We start from the raw sequence: 24762 nt of genomic DNA, 5'->3' as shown, positions 1-24762 counted from the left end.
TGTTTGTGATGTAGTGATTCTTAAAGTCTGATAAACTTCATATAAAGTATCTGTGTGAATGAAAGCTGATCAATAAAAACATCTTTAAATAAACTGTGACGTATTGATCCATTCACTAGCTTTGACCATCTCAAATCCATCCCATGGTCGCCACGGTAATGTAAACTTCCTGTTTTAAGGTGGATCTGTAGTAAGAGGATAGTAGTGGCGTCCAAAGGCTCCTCCCACTGCCCTGCTTAATATCACACACACACTCACACACACACAGTTGTCAATGTTGTGTACTTCACTTGTTTGACATATTGCATTGATAATAAAGATTAGTTCATCTTTAGTGAAACAAACATCATGTGATCTGTTGTGTTTTAATCATGACTTTTCCAGCCTGTGGCGTCGACCTTTATTTGTATTTCATTCATAGTAAGAAGCAGTCTGTCATATTTCAACAAGTATTTACTGTAGAAATGATTAAAAAGCATATTTCTCAGTCATTTATATGAAATGGTCTGTTTTAATGATGCGTCTCAGGAAGAACAGACGAGACATTAGAATAAAGCATAAATTCAGATTTTTTTAATGTGTGTGTTTTAATGGAGCCAACAGCTGTCAGCGGGTCCTAGAGGACGCTAACGTAGCGCCGCCGCTAGCGTTTGCTTCTAAGGTACAACATGTGTGTCGTGACTCAGCTTTATTCCCTCCACATGCTGCCATGACTTCACCTTGGTCCTCACTTCCTGTGTGTACAAAGTGTCCTTGTAGAAGCAGGGTTGCCAGGTTGGTACTTGTGTGTCTGAAGTAGGAGGTTTATGTGTGTTTGACACTTTATGTGCATTGGACTGTTTTTCTGCCTCAGCTCTTTGATACAGACCATAATTAAGTTAAACACATTACAGCTACACTTCCTTTACGTACATACGCCATTGTATTCATCCATTATTTCACCCTTAGTGTCACAAACACAATATAGAATTCTATCATTTTTCAAAGGTTTGTTGGAGCCTTTCTACTCCATGACACTGTGACCACAGGTTGAATAGAAGAGTTAGAAAACATGGACGTGCAGTTTTCATCATGGAAAGAAAGAAACAGTCAATTATTTTCTACATTTCCATTTACTGCTTTATTTCGAACAAATTGCAAATGTAATAAAACGAGAAACAAAAGATTTGATGCAGATGGGTTAGCACCAATTATATATACTGTATATATTACTGCAAACACACACTCTTTGTGTTCTAAAGGGAGTGGGTGGAAGTATAAACTCATTAGTCCCGCCCCTTTTCCTACATTACAGTAACACATTTTCAGCATCCTGTTTCCTAACCATTGCTGTTGTTAATTAATTAATTTTGTTTCATCTTTATTTGATTACAGTACACACAATAAACTTTCACAATTGTCATACAAATGTATTTTCTTTTGTACATTCTTTATTTCAACAGATTTTATTTTATTTTTTAAACTAAAAGTTGCTGAATTTTTGCATTTCCCTGTTGTCAGAATGCATGAATTCTCAATTAAAAACAGGAAAATAGAAAAATAAAACTTGTAACAAAATAAATGAATAAAAACAAACGCTTGTGTATATGCACCGTGAGAATAAGCGGTTTACGGATCAGTTAAAAATCCTGCAGTAATTCTTTGGAGGTTGTAAATGAATTAGAACCAGAACTTCATAGATGTGTTTGTAGCGTGGGAGAAAATCTGAGCTCTGATAATAAATCCTCCTCTCTATGGGACAGAATCAATGATTAGATCAGAGAGCTAGGCCTGCTATAGGCGATAAGGAGCTAATGCTAATGCTACTCATTCTACTTCCTCTCAGAGAGGAAACACTTCCTTTGGGCTGAAAGAGTTTGTTCTACTTGGCATAGATATATGCCTCAAGGAAGTGCTCAGGATCAATGAACTGTGTTACAGACGCGTCGTCGTCTCTAAATCTGACGCCAGGAAGTGTCGCCGTGCTGCTGTGCACGCAGCAGGAAGTGAGGAAGATGCAGCAGGAAGTGAGGAAGATACTACTTTCCTTCATCTCTGTGTGACTTTAAACCACAGGAAGCCTCTTTTCAACTCAGCCTAGATCTATAGAGGGTAACACTGTGTGTACGTTGTGTGTAACATTGTGCGTAACACTGTGTGTAATGCTGTGTTTAACATTGTGTGTAATGCTGTGTGTAACACTGTGTGTAATGCTGTGTGTAACATTGTGTGTAATGCTGTGTGTAACACTGTAACTTGTGTAACGTTGTGTGTAACATCGTGTGTAATGCTGTGTGTAACACTGTAACGTGTGTAATGTTGTGTGTAACACTGTAAAACACTGTAACGTTGTGTGTAACGTGCGTAACGCTGTGTGTAACGTTGTGTGTAACGCTGTGTGTAATGCTGTGTAACGTTGTGCGTAACACTGTGTATGTTGTGTGTAACGCTGTGTGTAACGTTGTAAAGCTGCGTGTAACGCTGTGTGTAACGTGTGTGTCATGTTGTGTACAACGTCGTGTGTAACGCTGTGTGTAATGCTGTGTAACGTTGTGCGTAACACTGTGTATGTTGTGTGTAACGCTGTGTGTAACGTTGTAAAGCTGCGTGTAACGCTGTGTGTAACGTGTGTGTCATGTTGTGTACAACGTCGTGTGTAGCGCTGTGTGTAATGTCTTTTTTAGTGTAGTTTTTTGCATTTCTGTTGTTTTTTGTGCAATTTTTATATAAATATTTAGTTTTGTATATTTTGAGTCATTTTCATTTTTTTGTTGTGTGTGTGTGTGTGTAATAATAATTACTTCCTATCTGATAGTTTATCAATCCATTCTAAATGTGTCACCAGTCCATCCACGTGTGCCTGTCTAACGTTCACTAAACATAGTCAGATGTAGAGGCAGGTGTGACGTTAGTGAAGCTGCAGTAATCAGGTGACCTTCACTATGTAACATGTAAACACTTAGATCTGACTGTAACACTACAGTCACTACCACCCTATGGACGGGTGTAGTGACACAGACTGTAACCGGACTAAATGGTGGTCTGTTATACACACACACACCTGCACACATGTCACGTAGACGATGATCAATAGTGAAGCACACCTGATCAACGTGTGTGTGTGACTTTCTACCTTAGACTCTAATCTCACACACACGCTGCTGATAAATGTACATCTGTCAACACAGCAGCCATTGTCCTCAATAACTAGGTCTAAATATCGAACTACGGTCAAACTAACATGAAAATAAACGTTTTGAAACGTCATCATCAAATAAACAACAGTAAAAAATTATTTTTCCTCAAAAGAGAAAAGAAAAGTCCACAGGAGCTCACGCACACACCGGAAGTGAGCTGTGTAGTAAATAGATACAGATGGTGCTCTAGCGCCCCCTCACACCCTGTGGTCAAAAGCTGAATAGGCTTCATTTCAGGGCCGTCCAGAAGTGAAATAATATTAAAATAAACATTTTGAAATGACCAAATTACTCCAAAATAACAGATACACACACTCGGGGTGTTTGGAACCCATTGACAAAGTTTCAGGTCGAACTGACACCACGTCTGGGAGATATTTGCTCGCACGCACACACACTCGCACACGCACGCACACACAGACCATCCTTGAATTATAGTATAGATACAGTAATGTGAGTACTTGTAATCTATTACTTTCATTGATGATGAGGAAAAAGGAAAAAAAAAAAACAGACAAAGTTAAACAATCCAGAATTTTAAGCAATTGGGTCGAAATTCCTTGAATTTTCCACGTAATCTGCCAGAATTCTGTGGGATAATTTTTGGGAGTTTTCCAGTTTTTTTTCATTTTTTTTTTTACTTTTAACAAATACGATTTAATATTACTGTAAATATGACTGCAACCTCCATCGTATTTCATCAACAACTTATAATTTTTTCTTTATTTTTTCCTTTAAACAAAATGTTCCAGTGGGACGGATTAAAGGTGGTCTGAACTGATGATCAATCTTTTGGCCACATGAACATCGTGAACCTGGAAAGCCACAAAGTTCAAAGCGTGGGAAAAAAGTAACATCTTCTAGTTATATAGGAAATATACATATTATACATATACATTCATAAAAACCTGTGTTAATGATGTGTTTTGATCAATTCTGTCTTATAGAATTAAATAGAATTAAATAGAAGTAGAGTTTGAACAGGTGGTGAAATAATCAGAGTAATAAGAGAATAAATGAAAAATACAACAGATAATAATTAAACTGGATTAAAGAAAGAAGTAATAATTAAAGAGAAGAAGAAATGACCAGCGAGGAAGAAAAGAAAACAAATACAGAAAATAGAAAATGAAGAAAGAAAAAGAACGAAAGGATGAAGGAAAAACTAAAGGAGGAAGAGGCTTCCTTTGTTTCCACACACACACACACACACACACACACACACACACACACACACACACACACACACACACACACACACACACACACACACACACACACACACACACACACACACACACACACACACACACACACACACACACACACACACACATATCTGTCTCTGATTTAAATGTAGTGACTTGTCGCTGGCAGGCAGCGCAGGGGAAGTTTGTTTAAAAAGGTGAATCTGTTCTACATTATTCTACATTATTCTGCTCTTTGTGGGCATAAATTAATCCCCTCTGTGTGTTTCTGCTGCTTTCAGCCTCATTACATAAAGACCAGTGTGTGTGTGTGTGTGTGTGTGTTTTACTTTCCTCCATCTTTACAAAACACAACCACATAGAGACCCAAGAACACAATACACACAAAAAATGTAGTCAACAAAAACTATGACAAAAACTTTTAGACATCAAAACACTGAACATTAATCAGATTTTACAATAATGTCAGAAAAAACAATTAAGATGTATCAATATATATATATTTATGACAATATTAGGGACGTCTGATAATATTGGTAATAAAGGTTTTAATTAAAGTTACCAGAATAAATCTCTATATATTATATTATATCTACTGTACATTTCAGTGTTTCAAATGCTTTAATTTTAACTTTAGAAATTATAGATTTAAAATGAACATGTTTAAAACTCTCCAACACTGCCACCTAGAGGCAGAACTGAGTAGACGTGTGTGTGTGTGTGTGTGTGTGTGTGTGTTAAATCCACAGAAAAGGTTCTTAGGTTTGTTAAAGACATTTTTCACAGATTTTCTCATTAAATGTATGTATTTATTATTATTGAATCTATTGGTTTTCTTATAATCTCTCAATAAACAAGAAAAGTTATTTGAATGAATTTTATGAATGTGTAAATTATCTTTGAAACAGCAAAACAATTATTTTCATATTTTGAACTGATTGGATTTATTCACAGGTTTTTAAATTTTCTATTTTTTTGTTTTTCCTAATTCTATATTTATCTCTAAAATGAACATAAAGACGTAGATGATCTTTTGTTTTTAAAAGCACTTCTTAAAGAATAAATCATTTTAAACAACTTGTGTTTTAAGACAAAAACACAAATACAAACTAGAAGTAAATAAAGATCAATGAGCACTAGAACATATTGTCAAATTTACCCTCAGAGTAAAATGCGTTTAATTCGGTCAACTCAGTGAATAAAAGACATTTAGTTACACAAACACTAAATTAAACAATACATAAAAGTAAAAGTTGAGGATAAAGTGACAGTTTACGTTGCCCTGCCAGTTTGCTATGATGTCATTATTCTGATCGGATCCTGAGCTCAGAGACGTTCTGTTGCACTTTTCTGATTTGCTACGTTGGATTTTTCCAGGTTCTAAAGTGCAGTCGAACTCAGCATTAGTGTAAAGAGGCGGGGCATCTATCTATCTATCCATCCATTATCTATAAAGCAAGCCATCTGTGTGTGTGTTCCTCAAATATCTCTGTGACTCAGCCTCAGATAAAGCTGAGACTTTCAACATGGCTGCTGCTTGGTTCAAGGTTGTGCAACGTTGGATTTGTTTGGAATGTAATGATACCGTTCATAAATGATTCTATAAAATTGTATTAGATGCAGCTTTGCAGAACAGCTCAGTGTTGACAGGTAGTCATTGTAACTGGGGGTTTCCACTGGATACGTCTCCGCTGCGCCACGGCACCGATCCGGTTTTTCCCCCACTGTCCACCGTCTGGTGATCCCCACCGGTTGCGTTTTGAGTGCACCACGGTGCACTCCGGTTGGATGACTGTGACGTCACATTTTTTATCAACATCCAACAGAGAAGAAGTAAAACTGTAAAACCAGTAAAATATGAACTAAATCCAAGTTGCTGCAGTTTACAGTGAGTTACAGTATGAGAGGAAACAATATAGTGGATGTGAATTTGTTTCTACACATTATTACGTTTTGGTGATGGAGTTACTTGAAATATAATCTGAAGTGTTTTATTTTGAAAAGTAGCCTGATATTATATTGCGGAGTAGGTGTTTAATTTCCTGTTTAGCTTCATTTGCTCTGTGCTGATTGGTCTGTCAGAAATAGAAGTCCTGTGTACATCTGGTGGAGACACTGGACGACCACATCTGTGAAGTAGCAGACACGCAGCGCAGCGGACTGGAGGACATTAATACATAGACTAAAGTAGAATCAGCTCTGGTGGTGACGTAACGCTGCGGAGCCTCATCCAGTGGAAGTTGTGGACAGCTCAGGTTAAGTTGAAAGCTGTGTAGAATCTCTTGGACTGACTGGACAAAGGGCTTTAAAAACCACTAAAGTGGGTCGAAAATCCTAAAAAAAACAAACAAAAAACCCCTGTAAATATTGACCAGCAGGTGTCCTCAGTGAGCAATGTTTGTAACTAAGGTGAGTAATAGTGATTGCCTGTGAGTGTAATTCAGAATTAAATTTGCATGAGGACTTGAGGGTTTACAAGGTCATTTTAAAGAGGATTGAACATTTCTTGTGAATTAAAGAGGAATTAAATGTAAACCATACTTCCTACGGGCTCTGAACTAATGAGGTTAAATGAGATGTGATCTCTCTGAAGGCAAACAAACAAACACCAAATAAATACATATAAATACTCAACCAAAGTTATCTACAAGGACAAAAACAAAACAACATAAAATTCAGGTCCTACAGCAATAACACCTCAGTGATATATATATATATATATATATATATATATATATATATATATATATATATATATATATATATATATATATATATACACATTTTTGTTAAGTTATTTAAATATATAAAATTATGTAGATGTTTATTGTATTATTTTTTTCCATAGTATAAAATATTTATCATGTGGAAAGAGTTTTTTTTCCCATCATTAACTATTTTTCTTTTTAAAACGTTTTTAAAAAGTCGTGATAGAGAACTCCATTTCCCATCATGCCCAGCGCCACATCACAACAACCGAGCAGCTGTGATGGAACCCGCGGTGTAAACGAACTCACCTATGGAGGCTCCTCCGACCCTCAGACCCTCAGAACCATGGCCACGAACCAGGAGGTGGAGAACATAGCCCTCATTCTGGATAAGATGGTTCACAAGAAGAACACGGTGAGTCCAAACGACCTCATAGTAGCGTCAACAGACCTCCATAGAGACCTCCATAGATACCTCCATAGAGACCTCCATAGAGACCTTCATAGATACCTCCATAGATACCTCCATAGATACCTCCATAGATACCTCCATAGATACCTCCATAGAGACCTCCATAGAGACCTTCATACAGACCTTCATACACAGAAACGTCCAGAACCGCGTGTGAAGCTGATCCATTGATGAGGAGCTGATTAAGTTATTTACACACCTGAGGATTTTCCCGCTAAAAACATTTACTACAATATTAACATGTTTTTATTTATTCAGGAAACTATTGAAATGTCATATTTAGATATAAATAGACTTTAATTAATTAATATAAATTAATGTGTGTGTGTGTGTGTGTGTGTCTGTCTGTGTGTGTCTGTCTGTGTGTGTGTGTCTGTCTGTGTGTGTCTGTCTGTGTGTGTGTGCGTGTGTGTGTGTCTGTGTGTGTGTGCGTGTGTCTGTGTGTGTGTGTGTGTGTGTGTGTGTGTGTGTGCGTGTGTGTGTCTGTCTGTCTGTGTGTGTGTCTGTGTGCGTGTGTGTGTGTGTCTGTGTGTGTGTCTGTCTGTCTGTGTGTCTGTCTGTCTGTGTGTGTCTGTCTGTGTGTGTCTGTCTGTGTGTGTGTCTGTGTGTGTGTCTGTGTGTGTGTGTGTCTGTGTGTGTCTGTGTGTGTGTGTCTGTCTGTGTGTGTGTCTGTGTGTGTGTGTGTCTGTGTGTGTCTGTGTGTGTGTGTGTGTCTGTGTGTGTGTGTGTGTGTGTGTTTCCAGGATGGAGCTCTGGATTTGTTGAAGGAGCTGAAGGACATGAGGATGTCTTTGGAGACTTTACAGGTGATAATAATAATAATAATAATAATAATAATAATAATAATAATAATAATAATAATAATTTACCATTTATTATCAATACTAAATCACATGAATGAATTAGAACCAACACTGATGCTTTATGTAAGTTATTATTTTCAGGTTTTTAGAGACTGATGTTTATTAAATGCTTAAACATTATTAATTTTATATTTGTTCACCTGAAACATTGTGATTTTGTTCTATGTTACAATTTATGATTGATTTTGTTTCTGAAAAATATAAAATAAGTTAATATTTCAGGAAGTGAATTCCATAATTTCCATTTGTTTTCTGTGATGATTAGAGGTTTTAACGTTAGTTATTAATATTTCATTATCCACTGATTCTGAACCATAAACAGTTATTAAAGCTTTTAGAATATCAGCATCATTTAATAACACTGCCATCAGCACTCTGACTAATGATTATTGATTATTGATTATCTGATCTTTCATGTGTTTCTCTGCAGTCGACTCGTGTTGGAATGTCTGTGAACGCTGTGAGAAAACTGAGCTCAGATGAAGAGGTTCAGACCCTGGCAAAGACCCTCATCAAGTCCTGGAAGAGACTGTTAGGTGTGTGTGTGTGTGTGTGTGTGTGTGTGTGTGTGTGTGTGTGTGTGTGTGTGTGTGTGTGTGTGTGTGTGTGTGTGTGTGTGTGTGTGTGTGTGTGTGTGTGTGTGTGTGTGTGTGTGTGTAAAGCTCAGTGTTTTACTCTGTCTGTGTCTGTCTGTATCTGTCTGTGTCTGTCTGTATCTGTCTGTGTCTGTCTGTCTGTATCTGTCTGTATCTGTCTGTCTGTCTGTATCTGTCTGTATCTGTCTGTGTCTGTCTGTGTCTGTCTGTCTGTATCTGTCTGTGTCTGTCTGTGTCTGTCTGTCTGTATCTGTCTGTGTCTGTATCTGTCTGTATCTGTCTGTGTCTGTCTGTATCTGTCTGTATCTGTCTGTGTCTGTCTGTGTCTGTCTGTGTCTGTCTGTGTCTGTCTGTATCTGTCTGTGTCTGTCTGTATCTGTCTGTATCTGTCTGTGTCTGTCTGTGTCTGTCTGTATCTGTCTGTGTCTGTCTGTGTCTGTCTGTATCTGTCTGTGTCTGTCTGTATCTGTCTGTGTCTGTCTGTATCTGTCTGTATCTGTCTGTCTGTGTCTGTATCTGTCTGTGTCTGTCTGTATCTGTCTGTGTCTGTCTGTATCTGTCTGTATCTGTCTGTATCTGTCTGTGTCTGTGTCTGTCTGTATCTGTCTGTGTCTGTCTGTGTCTGTCTGTGTCTGTCTGTGTCTGTCTGTGTCTGTCTGTTAGCTAGTCAACTTGAAAGGTTATTAACGGATTTGGATGAAATTTTCAGGAAATATTGATAATGGGACAAAGAACATGTGATTACATTTTGGTGATATTCTGAATTACCAAAAATTAGAAAGTAGGAGCTGTGCCTAAGCCTGCTTCTTTAACCGTGGTGGCTTATGGGTAATGTAGTCGTGGTTAGGGAAGGTCATTGTGTGTCTCTGACTGCTCTACTTAATGACTACTTCATCTAATTTGATCTCAAACTGTAATAATTATAATTCCTGGCATTTATGCTGTGTTCACGTTTTTTTTGTAACTATTCAGCTCATTATTACAATCCAGGGATGAGTATCGGCAAGGATGTTGTAATACGATACATATCACGATACGTGGGTCACAATACGATATTCTACTCAGTTATTATCAAAATTAAACGTAGAGATGAAAAATCAAGTTGCTGTATATGTTAATCGCAGATATTGATTATTCAGGATAAATTGAGTCAAAACTATTTGCTTCAAAACATCCTATTTATTATTTATTAATAGTGTTTTTGCTCATTTTCAATGTAAAAAAAAATACAGTGTTACAAACTGTCATCATAAAATCAAGTGCAACCAGTTTCTTTTCACTGAAACTACTGTATAGAAGTCTCTAAGTAACCATGACAACATAACAACGACATTGTAACAACTATAAGTGAGAACATTAAGGATAAATCACCCTGAGTTACTGACTATACACAAAAATAAGAGCAAATAATTTCTCCTATTGTATCATTTTAAACACTGATGTGAACAGATTATATGAAAATAAAATGTCTGCATACATAAATATTACAGGTATTACACACCGCCATCATAAAATATAGTGCATCAAATAACCATAGCAACACATTGAAAGCATTGTAACCACTGAATTACTACACAAATACATAAAAATATTGATTAAGTTTCCCCCCCAAAAATCTATTTTTTGGATATATCGTGAAATCGATTTTTTTTTTCACACCCTTATTCTTCACCTCATTCAACCTTTAACATGTTCAGCTACGACCTTCAACCTACTTTCACTTTTTGTCAACTGTTTTCCAAATTGCTAATATTAAGCTATTGCTAGGTGAATGCTAGGCTATTGCTATCACCAGACTAATGCTAACGCTAGACGAAAGGTAACACTACTGTAGGTTATTGTTAACGTTGGGCTAATGCTAAGCTAATGCAGTGTGAGGCCAGCACTTACATTATCACTTGCATTTTCTTCAGGAAATGCAAATATTATTAGTGCTGTTTTTCTAATCACCCCTCAGAGAGTAATAAAGGTGTTTCCTGTTTCCTGTTTCCTGTTTCCTGTGATGATCAGAGGAGAAGAAGAGTGATGTGTCTCTCGTGAGGTCCTCATCCTCAAATGACTGCGGTGTAGCTAAGAAAAGGTCTGTTACATTACACCTTAGGTTCTATTGTATATATTAAATATACCTTCAACACAGACAGTAGAGTTTTAAAGATTATAATGTAGTATTTTTACATTAGAATATTGTCACACGTTAGTAAATATGTGAATGTTTAGTGACATCATCAGATTGAGTCTCTGTTTTTTTTGTCCTCTGCAGCAAGAAGTCTGAGGACACGCCCACTGTGCTGACTCCTCCCCTCACCCCCACTCCTCCTCCTCCTCTTCGTGTCACCTCCTTCCCTCCTGCTCCCGTCACCACCGACAACGTGAGAAACAAGTGTCGAGAGCTACTGGTGGCGGCGCTGCAGACTGACAGTAAGATCATGATTTCATATACGTTAACCTCACCATTCACGTTTACACGTTAACATGTTTACATGTTACAAACGCACATTTGATTTATTATTGACATTGTAATTAGTCTCTAATGTCACAATATTAGGCAAGGGAAATGTTTTTGTATAGTGCATTTTATACACAAGGCAATTTAATGTGATTTACATGATTAAAAAGTGCAACAGAAAACATTAAACAGTTTAAAAATAATTAAAAAACATTAAAATCAACAGTGATATGATTTAAAATCTCCCTTTCAGTCACACACAGTAGAGACAAAGGTAACATTTATTTTGAAAAATCATAAACCTTTGTAAGATCATACAGTAGTGAAACCGTCTTTAACTCTCAGTAGATGCATGCTACATGCTACATGTCACGTGCTGCATGCTACGTGCTACTTGTTACATGTTACGTGCTACATGTCACGTGCTGCATGCTGCATGTTACATGCTAAATGCTGCATACTGCATACTGTATGCTACATGCTACATGCTACATGTCACGTGCTGCATGCTGCATGTTACATGCTAAATGCTGCATGCTGCATGCTGCATACTGTATGCTGCATGCTGCATGCTACATGTCACGTGCTGCATGCTGCATGTTACATGCTAAATGCTGCATACTGCATACTGTATGCTACATGCTACATGTCACGTGCTGCATGCTGCATGTTACATGCTAAATGCTGCATGCTGCATACTGTATGCTACATGCTACATGTCACGTGCTGCATGCTGCATGTTACATGCTAAATGCTGCATACTGCATACTGTATGCTACATGCTACATGCTACATGTCACGTGCTGCATGCTGCATGTTACATGCTAAATGCTGCATGCTGCATGTTACATGCTAAATGCTGCATACTGTATGCTGCGTGCTACGTGCTACGTGCTGCATGGTCTTTCCTGTAGCAGTCACAAGTAAATTTGATGATTTTTTTTCCTATTGTTAAAGTGTTGACAGACCATGATGTGTTTAGTGTGAGAAACATTTTAAAGTCACATGATAACAAATGACTTTTCAAAATGCATTGTGGGAAATTGTATGTAACGTGGGGCCTCACTGCATTTCTAGAGATGTACTGTTTAACCTGGGGGTGGAGCTACAGACTAAAACTCTTTGTTCACAGACGACTTTAAGACGATCGGTGTGGACTGTAAACATCTCGCTGCTCAGATTGAAGATCATATCCTTTGTGTGGTCACATGATCACAAAGAGGGCGGATCCTCCTCCTGATCAATGAGCTGCAGTCACATGTTTCATTAGTGATTGTTTTACCAACGTTACTAATTAGACCATAACACATAAACTACTTTAATCACTATCATAATTTACTACATTTCTGGTGAAGGCCTTTTGCTCTAGTAGTGGCCACACTACGAGGGAAGGGGCGGAGCCTATGTGAACGCCACGTGCCCGTTAGTGACCAGGGACCCTTGTCATGTCGTAGGCATGCCCCCACGCTTTCTGAAAATGTATAGTTTATGGTACTGAAAAAGATGGAAACATTGTTATTGTGTTGGATTATTTTTCTTTGAACCATTATGTAGAATCTCAAAGATTCAAACAAAATTCAATTGCACGCTTCTCTAATTTCTGGCTATTTACAATTTTAAAAAAAATGCAAAAATCTGACTCACCAGCGCCCCCTAGTACACCAAAAATGCATTATGAGATAGTATTTGCCAAAAAAAATTAATTCATTGTAGAATCATGAAAATTGACACAGAAGTTGACCATGACAAGACAAGTAAAAAATATTATTAAGACCAGGCCATAAAATACACAGGAAGTCCAGAATTTGAATTGAAAATGGCAAAATTGCTATGTTCGCTCACGTTGTATTTAACGTATTTCTCCTGGAGCGTTTCACTGACGGGTTCAAAATCACTGGAGATCATCTAGAGAAGTAGGAATATATTCATATTCATATATTCATGGATTTTTGATAACTTGCATTTTTGCCAAAACCTTTTGAAAATTAAAATTTTTTGAAAATGCTCCCATTTGCACATACGAACTCCGATTTACGTCAAATGTGACTCAGTTGTTAAACTCTCGGCCCTAAACCAGCTCAATGTGGAAAAACAGAAATTGGTGAGTTAGCGCCCCCTACAGAGTGAAGATAATTTAATATGGGGGAAAAAAATAAAAAATGTTTGGAAAAGGTGGCGCGGTGAAGGCAAGGGCCATTAACGCCATTGTGACTATATTTTAAAATTACCCTTTACTTTTTGTAAAAAAAATCAATAAATTAAATTTCAACATGAATCCAAATGATTATTTGTGAGTTTTGCTAAAAGTTGGTTCAAGCTGATTGATTTGAGGATTAATTTAAATCATTCATCTTTTCTAAAACACAGGTCATGTTTTATTAATGTGTAGATGTTACTTTGTACTAAAGCCTCATCATTTATATTGAACCTTTAACAGTATCTATTCAGAGCTTAGAAACAATGCTTTACAACGTTAGAAATGATAAGAGTGTGAATTTAATGAGTGATCCACTGTAGGGGAACAAAAGAATGGTTTCACTGAGAAATATCAGCCATAATTAACAAATAAAATGTCCCTGATCAATAATGACTAAATATTTCAAAATAAAAAAGGCTTTAATATGTTTTTTAATTATGAGTAGAAAAACCATGAATACATCAACTCTGATGATAAGCAGATGTTCCCACGGTGTCATCCTAACACACGTTTATATTTATTCTATAATAATATCAATGTTCTGGGCTTTAGCTGGTGCTCACAGATCTACCAGGAGTTTAAATCCACAGACATGAAGTATAAAGCTCGTCTACGGAGTCGTATCTCTAACCTGAAGGACCAGAAGAACCCTGACCTGAGACGGAACGTTCTGTGTGGGAACATCTCCCCACAACGCATCGCCAACATGACCTCAGAGGTTCATCATCTACTTAATATATTTCATCTGTTTAATCTGTCAGTTTTATTCTAGTGTGTGTGTGTGTGTGTGCGTGTGTGTGTGTGTGCGTGTACGCGTGCGTGTGTGTGTGTGTGCATGTGCGTGTGTGTGCGTGCGTGTGTAGGACATGGCCAGTGCTGAGCTGAAGCAGATCAGAGAAGCTCTGACTAAAGAGTCGATCAGAGAACATCAGCTCTCTAAGGTTGGAGGGACGGAGACGGACATGTTTGTGTGTAACAAGTGTCACGGGAAGAACTGCTCCTACACACAGGTACACACACACACACACACACACACACACACACACACACACACACACACACACCCTAACGTCTCTGTTTCTGTACGTCAGGTCCAAACCCGTAGTGCTGATGAACCCATGACTACTTATGTTTTGTGTAACAGCTGTGGGAACAGATGGAAGGTAAGGGAGAGGTCACATGATCACACCTCATCAGGTGATCAAACACACCTACAGGTCAGTGTGGATGACTCGTGGTATTTAGGAGAAGTTCACAGATTTCTGCCTCCATCACTGAAATATAAACGTGTTCCTTTGTGTATTTAATCTAAACTCCATAAATCTAAACTTTTAACTGTGTTACAAACCATATGTTTATTGTTAAATGTGTGACTTTAATCTGTATCTTTTTGTTTTATTTCCAGTTCTGTTGAAGTCGACTGAAGTTGAGAAACGAGCTGAGTCATCATTTCTACCTTTGAATTACTTTGATTTTCTAACTTTTCTTTTCATACAAACATAAACTTTAGTTTCATTCTCAGTGCTGCGACACTGATGTGAAGTTGAATTTGGACAAAGGGCTTTTTTTCTGTTTTGGTGGGACCGCCAACAGGAGGCGGAGCTTTGCCAACAGGAGGCGGAGCTTTGCCAACAGGAGGCGGTGCTTCTCCATCATCTGCAATAAGAAGACACGATGAGAGGAATAAATAATCTATTCTCAACCTCGTTTGTCTGTGTTTCCACCAATAGAAACCAATCAAAGCCCTGAAACACACTCTGATTGGCTGCTCCTCTGCACAAAGATCTCTATGTTTTTGGTAAAAAGTTAATTTATAAAAGTAGCACAACTGAAGACTCCTCGGGTTATGTCCCCATTTTTTTTTTTTTTTTAATATCAGAGAATAAGAAAAGATACAAAAAATTATACAAAAAAAAAGCCTGTTTTGTTTAAATTATTTACAATTAAAGTCATCGTTTTAACACATTATAAAATAAATAACAGCAAGAGTACAAAGATAAAAGCTGTGATTCATTTTATAAACATCTGGAGTCTCCGCCTCCACAGACCATGTTTCCCATGATGCACTGGGTGTGATGTCATCTCTTTTCCTCTTTATTCAATATTAAAGGTGCAGTCTGCAACTCTTATAAGAGGAACATTTTGTCATATTTGCTAAAGCTGTCACTATGTAAGGACAGCTTTACATCAAACTAGTAGTTTGTGTGGAAAAAAAAACAGGCTCCGTGTTGCTGCTGCTGCTGAGGTGTGTGCACAGAGAGAGAAGCACTGCAGTAATATGCTTTTAACATAGCATGTTATATTACTGTGATGTTGCTGTCAGACTAACATTAGCTTGTTAGCTCCTCAGAGGGAGGGACTTTGGAAAGTTCGGAGGCAGGACAAGAGCAGCGAGGAGGGAGAGATTTGAGAGTTGCAGACTGCGCCTTTAAACCTTTTTTTTTCTATGAATATTTAAATAAATGTTATTTTTTTCACTGAGGATCCTTTCAAAGATCAGCCAATCAGTGGTGAGCTCAGAGGTCACAACAGTCAGCAGCAGCAGAGCCTGGGTAGGCAACCCTAGTGTGTGTGTGTGTGTGTGTGTGTGTAAATATATTGATGTGTATAAAAGAAGAGAGAAAAGAGAGGAAAATGATCACATGTGGAAAGAAAGGCTGAAACGTTTGTGTTTGGTTCCCACAGGCCACAGCTGTGTGGTTTAGGACTGTGGAGCTGTGTGCAGCAGTGACCTATAGATGTTAGAGCAGAGGAAGCGTGGATACGAGTCTCTGTGCATCAGCGTGTAGATCTGGAGCTGAGCGTCATCAAACGTGTGCGCAGCAGGGTCCTCCATCCTCAGGTTGATTACCTCATGGACATGAGCGTCTAGACTCACCTGGAGATGATGAGAACAAAACACAGAGAGAGAGAGAGGATCATCTCTGAGCTGAGATCAAACATGTTTAGATCTGTCTCTGGTGTTCTCACCTCTCTAGGGGATAATATGGCGATGTATTCCTCATAGATGGACTGAACTTTATCCTCCACTGCACTTTTATTCACTTCCTGTTTCAGGTCTTCACACGCCAACCAGAACATCATGTTCTCCTCACTGTACTCTGTCCGTAGAAACTCCCGGAACACATTGCGACCCGCCGGGTTCTTCATGAGCTTCTCAAAGGACTGGGACCACATCTGGATCTCATCCACTGACGGCTTGGTGCTGAAGAACCAGAGAGAAGGAGATCATGTGACACAGAGAAGATGTTCAGGACATCCCATGCTCTGTGGTCTAAAACAATTCTGAAATTTTCACCAATTGTTCTGTAATTATGAAACAAATGTTGGATATTTTTTATGTTACTGTGAAAAACTAAGACATATGCTAAGTAGTTTACTGAAGACCCAAACATGTTCCAGACCCAAACACACACTGACTTAGTGACTATTTAGAGGAGCTGACATGTCCACCAGATAGGATGTATAGCAGATCTATTTCTGTAGGTGGAGCTTATTACTATACCATATTTACCTTTATATGTGATGGAGTTACAGACATATTGGAAGAACAATAAGGACACACCCCCTCACTATATTATCTATATCTAAAGTATTGATCAGATCAAACTAAACATTTACAGAGTAATATTAATATTAATAATCACAGTAGGGATCATAACCTCAACTTCTCCCCTAAACTTTGAGGAGCAGCTGCTCTACTCTGAGCTCCTCAATCTAATGAGTTTGAAGATATAGCGTCTGATTATTAGTTACAGATTCATCGTAACGCAGTAACACATATTCATAAGTAAACATGACTTATAAGGAAGAACTCCTTCACATCAAAAATGAGAATAATTACAGCTGCTGTGCAGCAATGGGCGGGGCCAGCAAATTTTAGGCAAAATTGTTTATATTGGATGAGCTGAGGCTTGAACTCACAACCTTTAACACCAACAAACATCCTCTAAGTCTCTGAGCTAATAATGATCACCTATTGTTTCACTGGTTCACTAACCAATCACCTGTGAGCACCACAGCAGCTGTGGGAGGAGCTAAAACAGAAAGGTTGATGAATACATAATTTACTGTAGGTTTAATGTAAAAGATTTCTAAGTGTGCTACATTTTGGTGAAAGTTATAAATCTGAAGCACATTTGGTTTGTTTGTTGTAGCGCCACCTTTAGGACGATTGTCCGGTTTCTACAGATGGAATGCAAGCTTTGAGCAAGAAATAGAGATTGTTTGTGCAGAAGAAGAAGAAGGAGGAGGAGGAGGAGGAGGAGGGGCCTCTGATGACTGTAATAATTAAAAAAATATTTTTTCCAATATAAACGTGATGGAGATGATTGAATGTTTGAGTTAAATAATGTACACTATGTTTTAGTTTCAAATGTTTTTTTGTCATATAAAACTTACCAAGTTTCATAGTTTGGTACGAGTTCCATCTTTGTGTCCTGAGAAATCCTCCTCCTCCTCCTCTGCTCCTCTCCTCTCCTGTAGGACACACTGACTTATGATAACGTACGTGTGTGTGTGTGTGTGTGTGTGTGTGTGATGACTTCATTAACGTCTTTACTGATAAAATAGGGTTAGAAACAAAGTAAGGACTGTAAAGAGGTGGACAGAGGAGGAGGAGTTACAGGACTGCTTTGACTGCACTGATTGGAGGGTTTTTGAAGCTGCATCAGACCTACCGACACTGTAACATCTTACATCAGCTTCTGTGAGGACATGTGTGTGCAGACCAGGACCTTCTGCACATACAACAACAAACCCTGGTTCACACCTCAACTTAGGATGCTGAGTCAGGCTAAGGAGGAAGCCTACAGGAGTGGGGACTGGGACCTGTTTAAGCAGACCAGGAACATACTGTCTAAGGAGATCAGAGTAGCCAAGAGGTGCTACACTGAGAAGCTAAAACAAAGCTTCTCAGACAGAGATCCTTCAGAAGTGTGGAAAGGCCTGCGTGGCTGAAGACCTGAATAGCTTCTACTGCAGGTTTTCACACCCACCCCCCAGCTCATTAGCATCAGCCCATCACCTGGACTCTGCCCTTCCTGCCCCCCCCCACCACTCCCCCCCTCCCTCCCTCACCCTCTGACCCCCCACCTGCCCTGAAGATCATTGACAGAGATGTGTGACAGCTATTCAAGAAACAAAAGATCAAAAAGGCTCCAGGACCAGATGGAGTATCTCCCTCCTGTCTGAGAGTCTGTGCTGAGCAGCTGGTCCACATCTTCACATGGATCTTCAACACATCACTGGAGCTGTGTGAAGTACCTTCTGCTTCAAAAGCTCCAGCATCATCTCAGTCCCAAAGAAACCTGCCATCACAGGACTTAATGACTATCGACCCATTGCTCTGACGTCCGTAGTCATGAAGTCCTTTGAGAGGCTGGTACTGAGCCACCTGAAGGACATCACAGGACCCCTGCTGGACCCCCTACAGTTTGCCTATCGGGTAAACAGGTCAGTAGAGGATGCAGTCAACATGGGACTGAACTACATCCTGCACCACCTCGACTCCCCAGGGACCTACGCTAGGATCCTGTTTGTGGATTTCAGCTCTGCGTTCAACACCATCATCCTGGACATCCTTCACCAGAAACTCACCCAGCTCACAGTGCCGGCCTCCACCTGTCAGTGGATCACCAACTTCCTGTCTGACAGGAAGCAGCAAGTAAGGCTGGGAAACATCACATCCAGCACCCGGTCACTCAGCACTGGTGCCCCCCAGGGGTGTGTTCTCTCCCCACTGCTATTCTCCCTCTACACCAATGACTGCACCTCAGGGGACCCCTCTGTGAAACTCCTGAAGTTTGCAGACGACACCACCGTCATCGGTCTCATCCAGGATGGGGACGAGTCTGCCTTCAGACGGAGGTAGAACAGCTGGATCTCTGGTGCAGTCAGAAACATCTGGAACTGACCCTTCAAGACTGTGGAGATGACAGTGGACTTCAGCAGAAATCCCCCCCCCACTCCCCCCCTTACCATTCTGAACAGCACAGTAGCTACCGTGGACTCTTTCAGGTTCCTGGGATCCACAATCTCACAGGACCTGAAGTGGACCTCCCACATAGACACAACCAGGAAAAAGGCACAGCAGAGGAAGTACTTCCTGTAACAGCTGAGGAAGTACTTCCTGTAACAGCTGAGGAAGTTCAACCTGCTCCAGGAGCTGCTGATCATGTTCTACACCTCCATCATTCAGTCTGTTCTGGTCACCTAGGCGAACAAGATGGCGCCAGCATGTACCGGCTGCCGTCTGCCCGCTCTGCTTGAACTTTTGTTTGTAGCCGCACTGATTGGTTTTCTGTGCAAAAACATCATTGCGCTGATAGTTTACGACCGTCAGGAACTTATTCTTCTTAATCGTTCACATGATGTATGTCTGGGCTTCAACTCTAAGGATCAAACATCCAGACTTCCTCCTCACTTGGCGTCAGTACCTGACTTCCTACTGCGCTCACCTGTCCTCCGGAGGAAGCGTGCCAAAAAACGGGGTAAACGTGGTGGAGTCCTGTTGAGGATAAAGGCGTTCTGGAGGTCAAACCCTGGGACTGATCCTGGATGCCAGTTAACATATGGATTACGATGGATTCAACCCGTGGCTCCAGTGCGTCTGTTCTCCGGCTTGCGTCACCTGCCGCTCGAAGCGCCGCTCCGCAGATGCCGTCACCGGCATCGGGGTGTGGATCACGGGTGGCTTTGTCCGCTGCGCAGCAGCTCTCCACAGGCCGACGAGGAAGTGACTCTACGCCTCGGCTTGCAGAATGCTAGATCACTAGCTAACAAATCTCACCTCCTGAAGGACCTTTTTATGTCCCGCGGATTGGATCTGATGTTCATTACGGAGACATGGCAACGGGAAGATGACTACGTTCATCTTAATGAGCTGTGCCCTACGGACTGCTCCGTGTTTGGAACTCCACGGCTTACACGTCGTGGAGGAGGATTAGCGCTCGTATACAGAGACGCTTTCAGCTGCAGACTGTTGGACATGAACACGTTCAACTCCTTCGAGCTCCAGATGTGTAAGGTTGGAAATGAACACTCTTTTTACTGTTTTAATCTACTGACCTCCTGGTCCTGCTCGTTTGTTCCTAGATGAATTCTCTGAGTTTATGTCATCTATTGTTAAACTGTGTATTAATCCTTGGTGATTTTAATCTACATGTTGATAATTCCTCCTGTCCTATGGCAGCTGAGCTGATGTCTCTAATGGACTCTTTTCACTTTGTACAACATGTGTCAGGTCCAACACACACTAAAGGTCACACTTTAGATTTGGTCATTTCTTTTGGTTTAATGATTGATCATCTAGGTATTGAAGATTAACAAATAAGCGACCATTGCTGTATCATATTTAATCTGTCAATCACACTGGTACAGACTATTTCTAATGTGAACAAGCAGAGACTCATTCTTAATGAAGCAGCAATCAGTGGATTTTCTGCCTCTTTCGATCCAACTACATTTACTAGTTGTGATGATGTTGACACTTTTATGACAAACTTTAATAGCCATTGTTTGTCTGTTTTGGACACAGTAGCACCAGCTAAAAATACTCCAGGCTCTAATAAGAAACCTTGTCCGTGGATGAATGAAGCTATTTTTAGCTTTAGGAGAAGCTGCTGGAAAGTGGAACAGTTGTAGAAAACCACTAAACTAGAGGTGCACAGACTCTATTTAAACGAAAAGATAATGGAGCTAAATGAATTAATAAAGCATGCCCGCTCTGCTTATTTTACTAATCTTGTTTTGCAAAATAAGAGAAACCCCAAGGTTTTGTTCAATACTATTGAAGATCTTGTTGCACCCTGACCGTCCCATGTCAATCAATCAATCAATCAATCTTTATTTGTATAGCTCCAAATCATAACCAATGGTATCTCAAGACACTTTACAGTAGAGCAGTCTTAAGGACGGACTCTTCATTTTATGGATACACACATATGCATATATACGTATATACACATACAAATGTATCCCACACCCAACATGAATTCATCATGGCGGCAAGGAAAACCTTCTGTTAAGCAGCAGGAACCTTGTGTGGATCCCATTCCTATGATGAACAGCCATCCACGTTATGCTGTGTTGGGTGTGTGCAGAGGAAAGGGTGGAGACAGAGTTGTTGAGACTCTGTAACTCCACACTGAGGATCCCACGGACCTGCAAGACAAAAGCCAGAAGGAGAACAGGAGCAAACACACAAGGGAAGAAGCAGACATAGAGGGAGTGTTTGAAAGAGGAATGGGACCCTCTCCGGTCCCTCTCTAACCTAAATGACCTCTCTCTTAACGCCCTCTCCAACCTCTCTCCAACCGAGCATGCCAGAATTCCTCCTATACTACTTTTAGAGACGAATGGAACAACGAGTAGTCCAGCATTTTGAGAGCGTAGTGTTCTGGGGGGATTGTATGGCACTACAAGCTCCTTGAGATAGACTGGTGCCTGTCCATTTAGGGCTTTATAAGTGAGAAGAAGAATCTTGAATTCTATTCTATATTTTATGGGAAGCCAATGCAGAGAGGCTAATACAGGAGTAATGTGATCTCTTCTCCTAGTTTTAGTCAGTACACGTGCTGCAGCATTTTGAACCAGCTGAAGTGTCTTAAGCGACTTGCTCGGGCAGCCTGCTAAAAGAGAATTACAATAATCCAGTCTAGAGGTAACAAAAGCATGGACTAGTTTTTCGGCGTCGCCCTGAGACAGGATAGGTCTGATTTTAGCAATGTTACGGAGATGAAAGAAGGCAGTTCTTGAAGTTTGTTTTATGTGAGAGTTGAAGGATAAATCCTGATCAAATAGAACCCCAAGGTTTCTAACAGTTGTGCTTCGTGCCAGAGTAATGCCATCTAGGGCAGTTAGGCTAGCATAGGTTTCTCTAAGGTGTCGCGGGCCCAGTACAATGACCTCAGTCTTGTCTGAGTTAAGAAGAAGAACATTTTGGTCCATCCAGGCCCTAATGTCCTTTAGACAGGCCTCAAGTTTAGATAGCTGATTTGTCTCACCTGGCTTCATTGATACATACAGTTGGGTATCATCAGCATAGCAGTGGAAGTTAACAGAGTATTTTCTCATAACATTACCAAGGGGGATCATATAGATACAGAAGAGGATTGGACCTAGCACAGAGCCCTGAGGAACCCCGTAGCTTACTTTAGTGTACACAGAAGACTTATTATTCACGTGTACAAACTGGTACCTATCAGATAGGTAGGACTTAAACCAGTTTAGGGCAGTCCCTGTGATTCCAAGTAATTTCTCTAATCTCTCTAGTAGAATATAGTGATCTATAGTGTCAAAAGCTGCACTAAGATCTAATAAAACCAGCACTGAGAGTCGTCCTTCATCTGAAGCCCAGAGTAGATCATTAGTTACTTTAACTAAAGCAGTCTCTGTGCTGTGTTGAGCTCTAAAACCTGACTGGAAGTCCTCGAACAGGCTGTTGTTTTGAAGAAATTCACAGAGCTGAGCCGCCACAACTTTCTCAAGAATCTTTGAAATAAAAGGAAGATTAGATATAGGCCTGTAGTTTGCTAAAGTGCTGGAATCAAGAGTAAGTTTTTTGAGAAGGGGTTTGATTACAGCTACTTTAAAGGACTGTGGCACGTAGCCTATTGATAGGGATATATTTATTGTCTCCAACAAAGATGGGCAGACCAGGGGAACAACTTCTTTATACAGCTTAGTTGGGATCGGATCTGAAAGGCAGGTCGATGGTTTGGAGGATGAAATAATAGAGTTAAGTTCCTGAAGTCCTATATGTGTGAAACAGTTTAGGTTAGGCCTATTTACATTTAATGGTACAGCAGGCCCAGGTGAAGGCAGGGAGTGGCTAATTTTATCTCTAATCTTATGAATTTTATGGTTAAAAAATGTCATAAAGTCCTCACAGCTGAGGGCTAGAGGAATCATGGGCTCAATAGAGCTCTGACTTTGTGTTAGCCTGGCTACAGTGCTGAAAAGGTACCTCGGATTATTTTTATTTTCTTCAATTAGTGAGGAGTAGTATGTAGATGGACTATGTCGTAAGGCTGTCATGTATTTACTATGGCTTTCTTGCCAAAGTATTCGTGACTCCTCTGTTTTATTGGAGCGCCACATTCTCTCTAATTTACGGGTTGTTTGTTTGAGTGTGTGAGTTTCAGAGCTAAACCACGGAGCTTTCCTCTGACGTTTAATAGTTTTTTCCCTCAATGGGGCAATTGAGTCCAAGGTGGATTTTAGTAGACTAGCAGAGCTATCGACAAGCAGATCCAGTTGAGAGGGGTTATAATTAATATCATAGTTATTTATTGGATGGTGCACTGAGTTTAAGGCAGCAGGAATGGCCTCTTTAAATTTAGCCACAGCACTATTGGACAGATTTCTACTCCTAACTATTTTATTGCACAGTGCGAGATCCTCTAGGATAATGTTAAAAGATATTAAAAAGTGATCTGATAGCAGAGGATTTTCAGGGTAGACTTTTAGTTCATTAATATCAAGGCCATATGTTAGAACAAGATCAAGAGTATGATTTAAACGATGAGTAGCTTCATTAATAGTTTGAAAAAAGCCAACTGAGTCTATTAGGGACATAAAGGCTGAGCTCAGGCTATCACTATCTTTGTCCACATGGATATTAAAATCTCCTACTATCAGTATTTTATCAGAACTGAGGACTAGGTTTGATATAAACTCAGAGAATTCTGATAGAAATTCAGAATCACTTACTTACTTACTTACTCACCTCCATCACTGTCTGGTTTAGATCTACAACCAAACTAGACAAACACAGACTACAACAGGTAATCAGGAAACAGAAAAGATCATTGGTGTTGATCTGCCCTCCATCCAAGACTTATACCTGTCCAGGGTCAAGAAACGGGAAGGTAGCATCACTGCAGACTCCTCCCACCCTGCACACAATCTGTTTAAACTCCTCCCCTCTGGCAGTCGCTACAGATCACTGTACGCCATAAAAACAGTTTGTTCCCCCAGGCTGTCACTGTGATCAATACTAAACAGTCATAGAGAGTCAGACCTGGTTCTGTTACTGTGAAATAACCTGGAACTAAACATAACAACCCTGGATCAACCTGTCACTGAAAATGTTC

General features: G+C 39.8%; 2 protein-coding genes across 6 annotated transcripts in view; one reads left to right on the top strand and one right to left on the bottom strand.

The window, feature by feature from the left end:
* The first annotated feature begins 7352 nt into the window (after positions 1–7352).
* Positions 7353–15223, top strand: LOC114466455 (transcription elongation factor A protein 2-like). 4 transcript variants are annotated; one of them, XM_028451889.1, is made up of 11 exons: positions 7353–7507; positions 8308–8370; positions 8858–8963; positions 11034–11103; positions 11284–11441; positions 11723–11743; positions 12602–12658; positions 14230–14384; positions 14530–14676; positions 14758–14829; positions 15072–15223. In XM_028451889.1, exons 1-11 carry the CDS (start codon positions 7439–7441, stop codon positions 15078–15080), a joined length of 927 nt encoding a protein of 308 aa, XP_028307690.1. In that variant the 5' UTR covers positions 7353–7438; the 3' UTR covers positions 15081–15223. The 4 variants fall into 4 exon arrangements, with proteins under 4 accessions (XP_028307690.1, XP_028307687.1, XP_028307689.1 ...); XM_028451886.1 differs by having other exon boundaries at positions 14758–15223; XM_028451888.1 differs by lacking the exon at positions 8308–8370 and having other exon boundaries at positions 14758–15223.
* A 700-nt stretch (positions 15224–15923) lies between these two features.
* rgs19 (regulator of G protein signaling 19) overlaps positions 15924–24762 on the bottom strand; it is a 15600-nt gene continuing 6761 nt past the window's right edge. Inside the window, exons 3-5 of one of the 2 annotated variants that reach the window (XM_028451892.1) lie at positions 18068–18145; positions 16637–16871; positions 15924–16544 (exon numbers count right to left, since the gene is read on the bottom strand). In XM_028451892.1, coding sequence (XP_028307693.1) covers positions 16368–16544; positions 16637–16871; positions 18068–18145 — 490 coding nt within the window. In that variant the 3' untranslated portion in view covers positions 15924–16367. The remainder of the gene's footprint in view (positions 16545–16636; positions 16872–18067; positions 18146–24762) is intronic. The other variant, XM_028451893.1, reaches the window with a different exon arrangement.

Source organism: Gouania willdenowi, chromosome 7 (assembly GCF_900634775.1).
Source record: "Gouania willdenowi chromosome 7, fGouWil2.1, whole genome shotgun sequence".
NCBI classification, from domain to species: domain Eukaryota; kingdom Metazoa; phylum Chordata; class Actinopteri; order Blenniiformes; family Gobiesocidae; genus Gouania; species Gouania willdenowi.
Note: the sequence above shows the minus strand (reverse complement) of the source record. Positions and strands in the feature narration are given on the sequence as shown.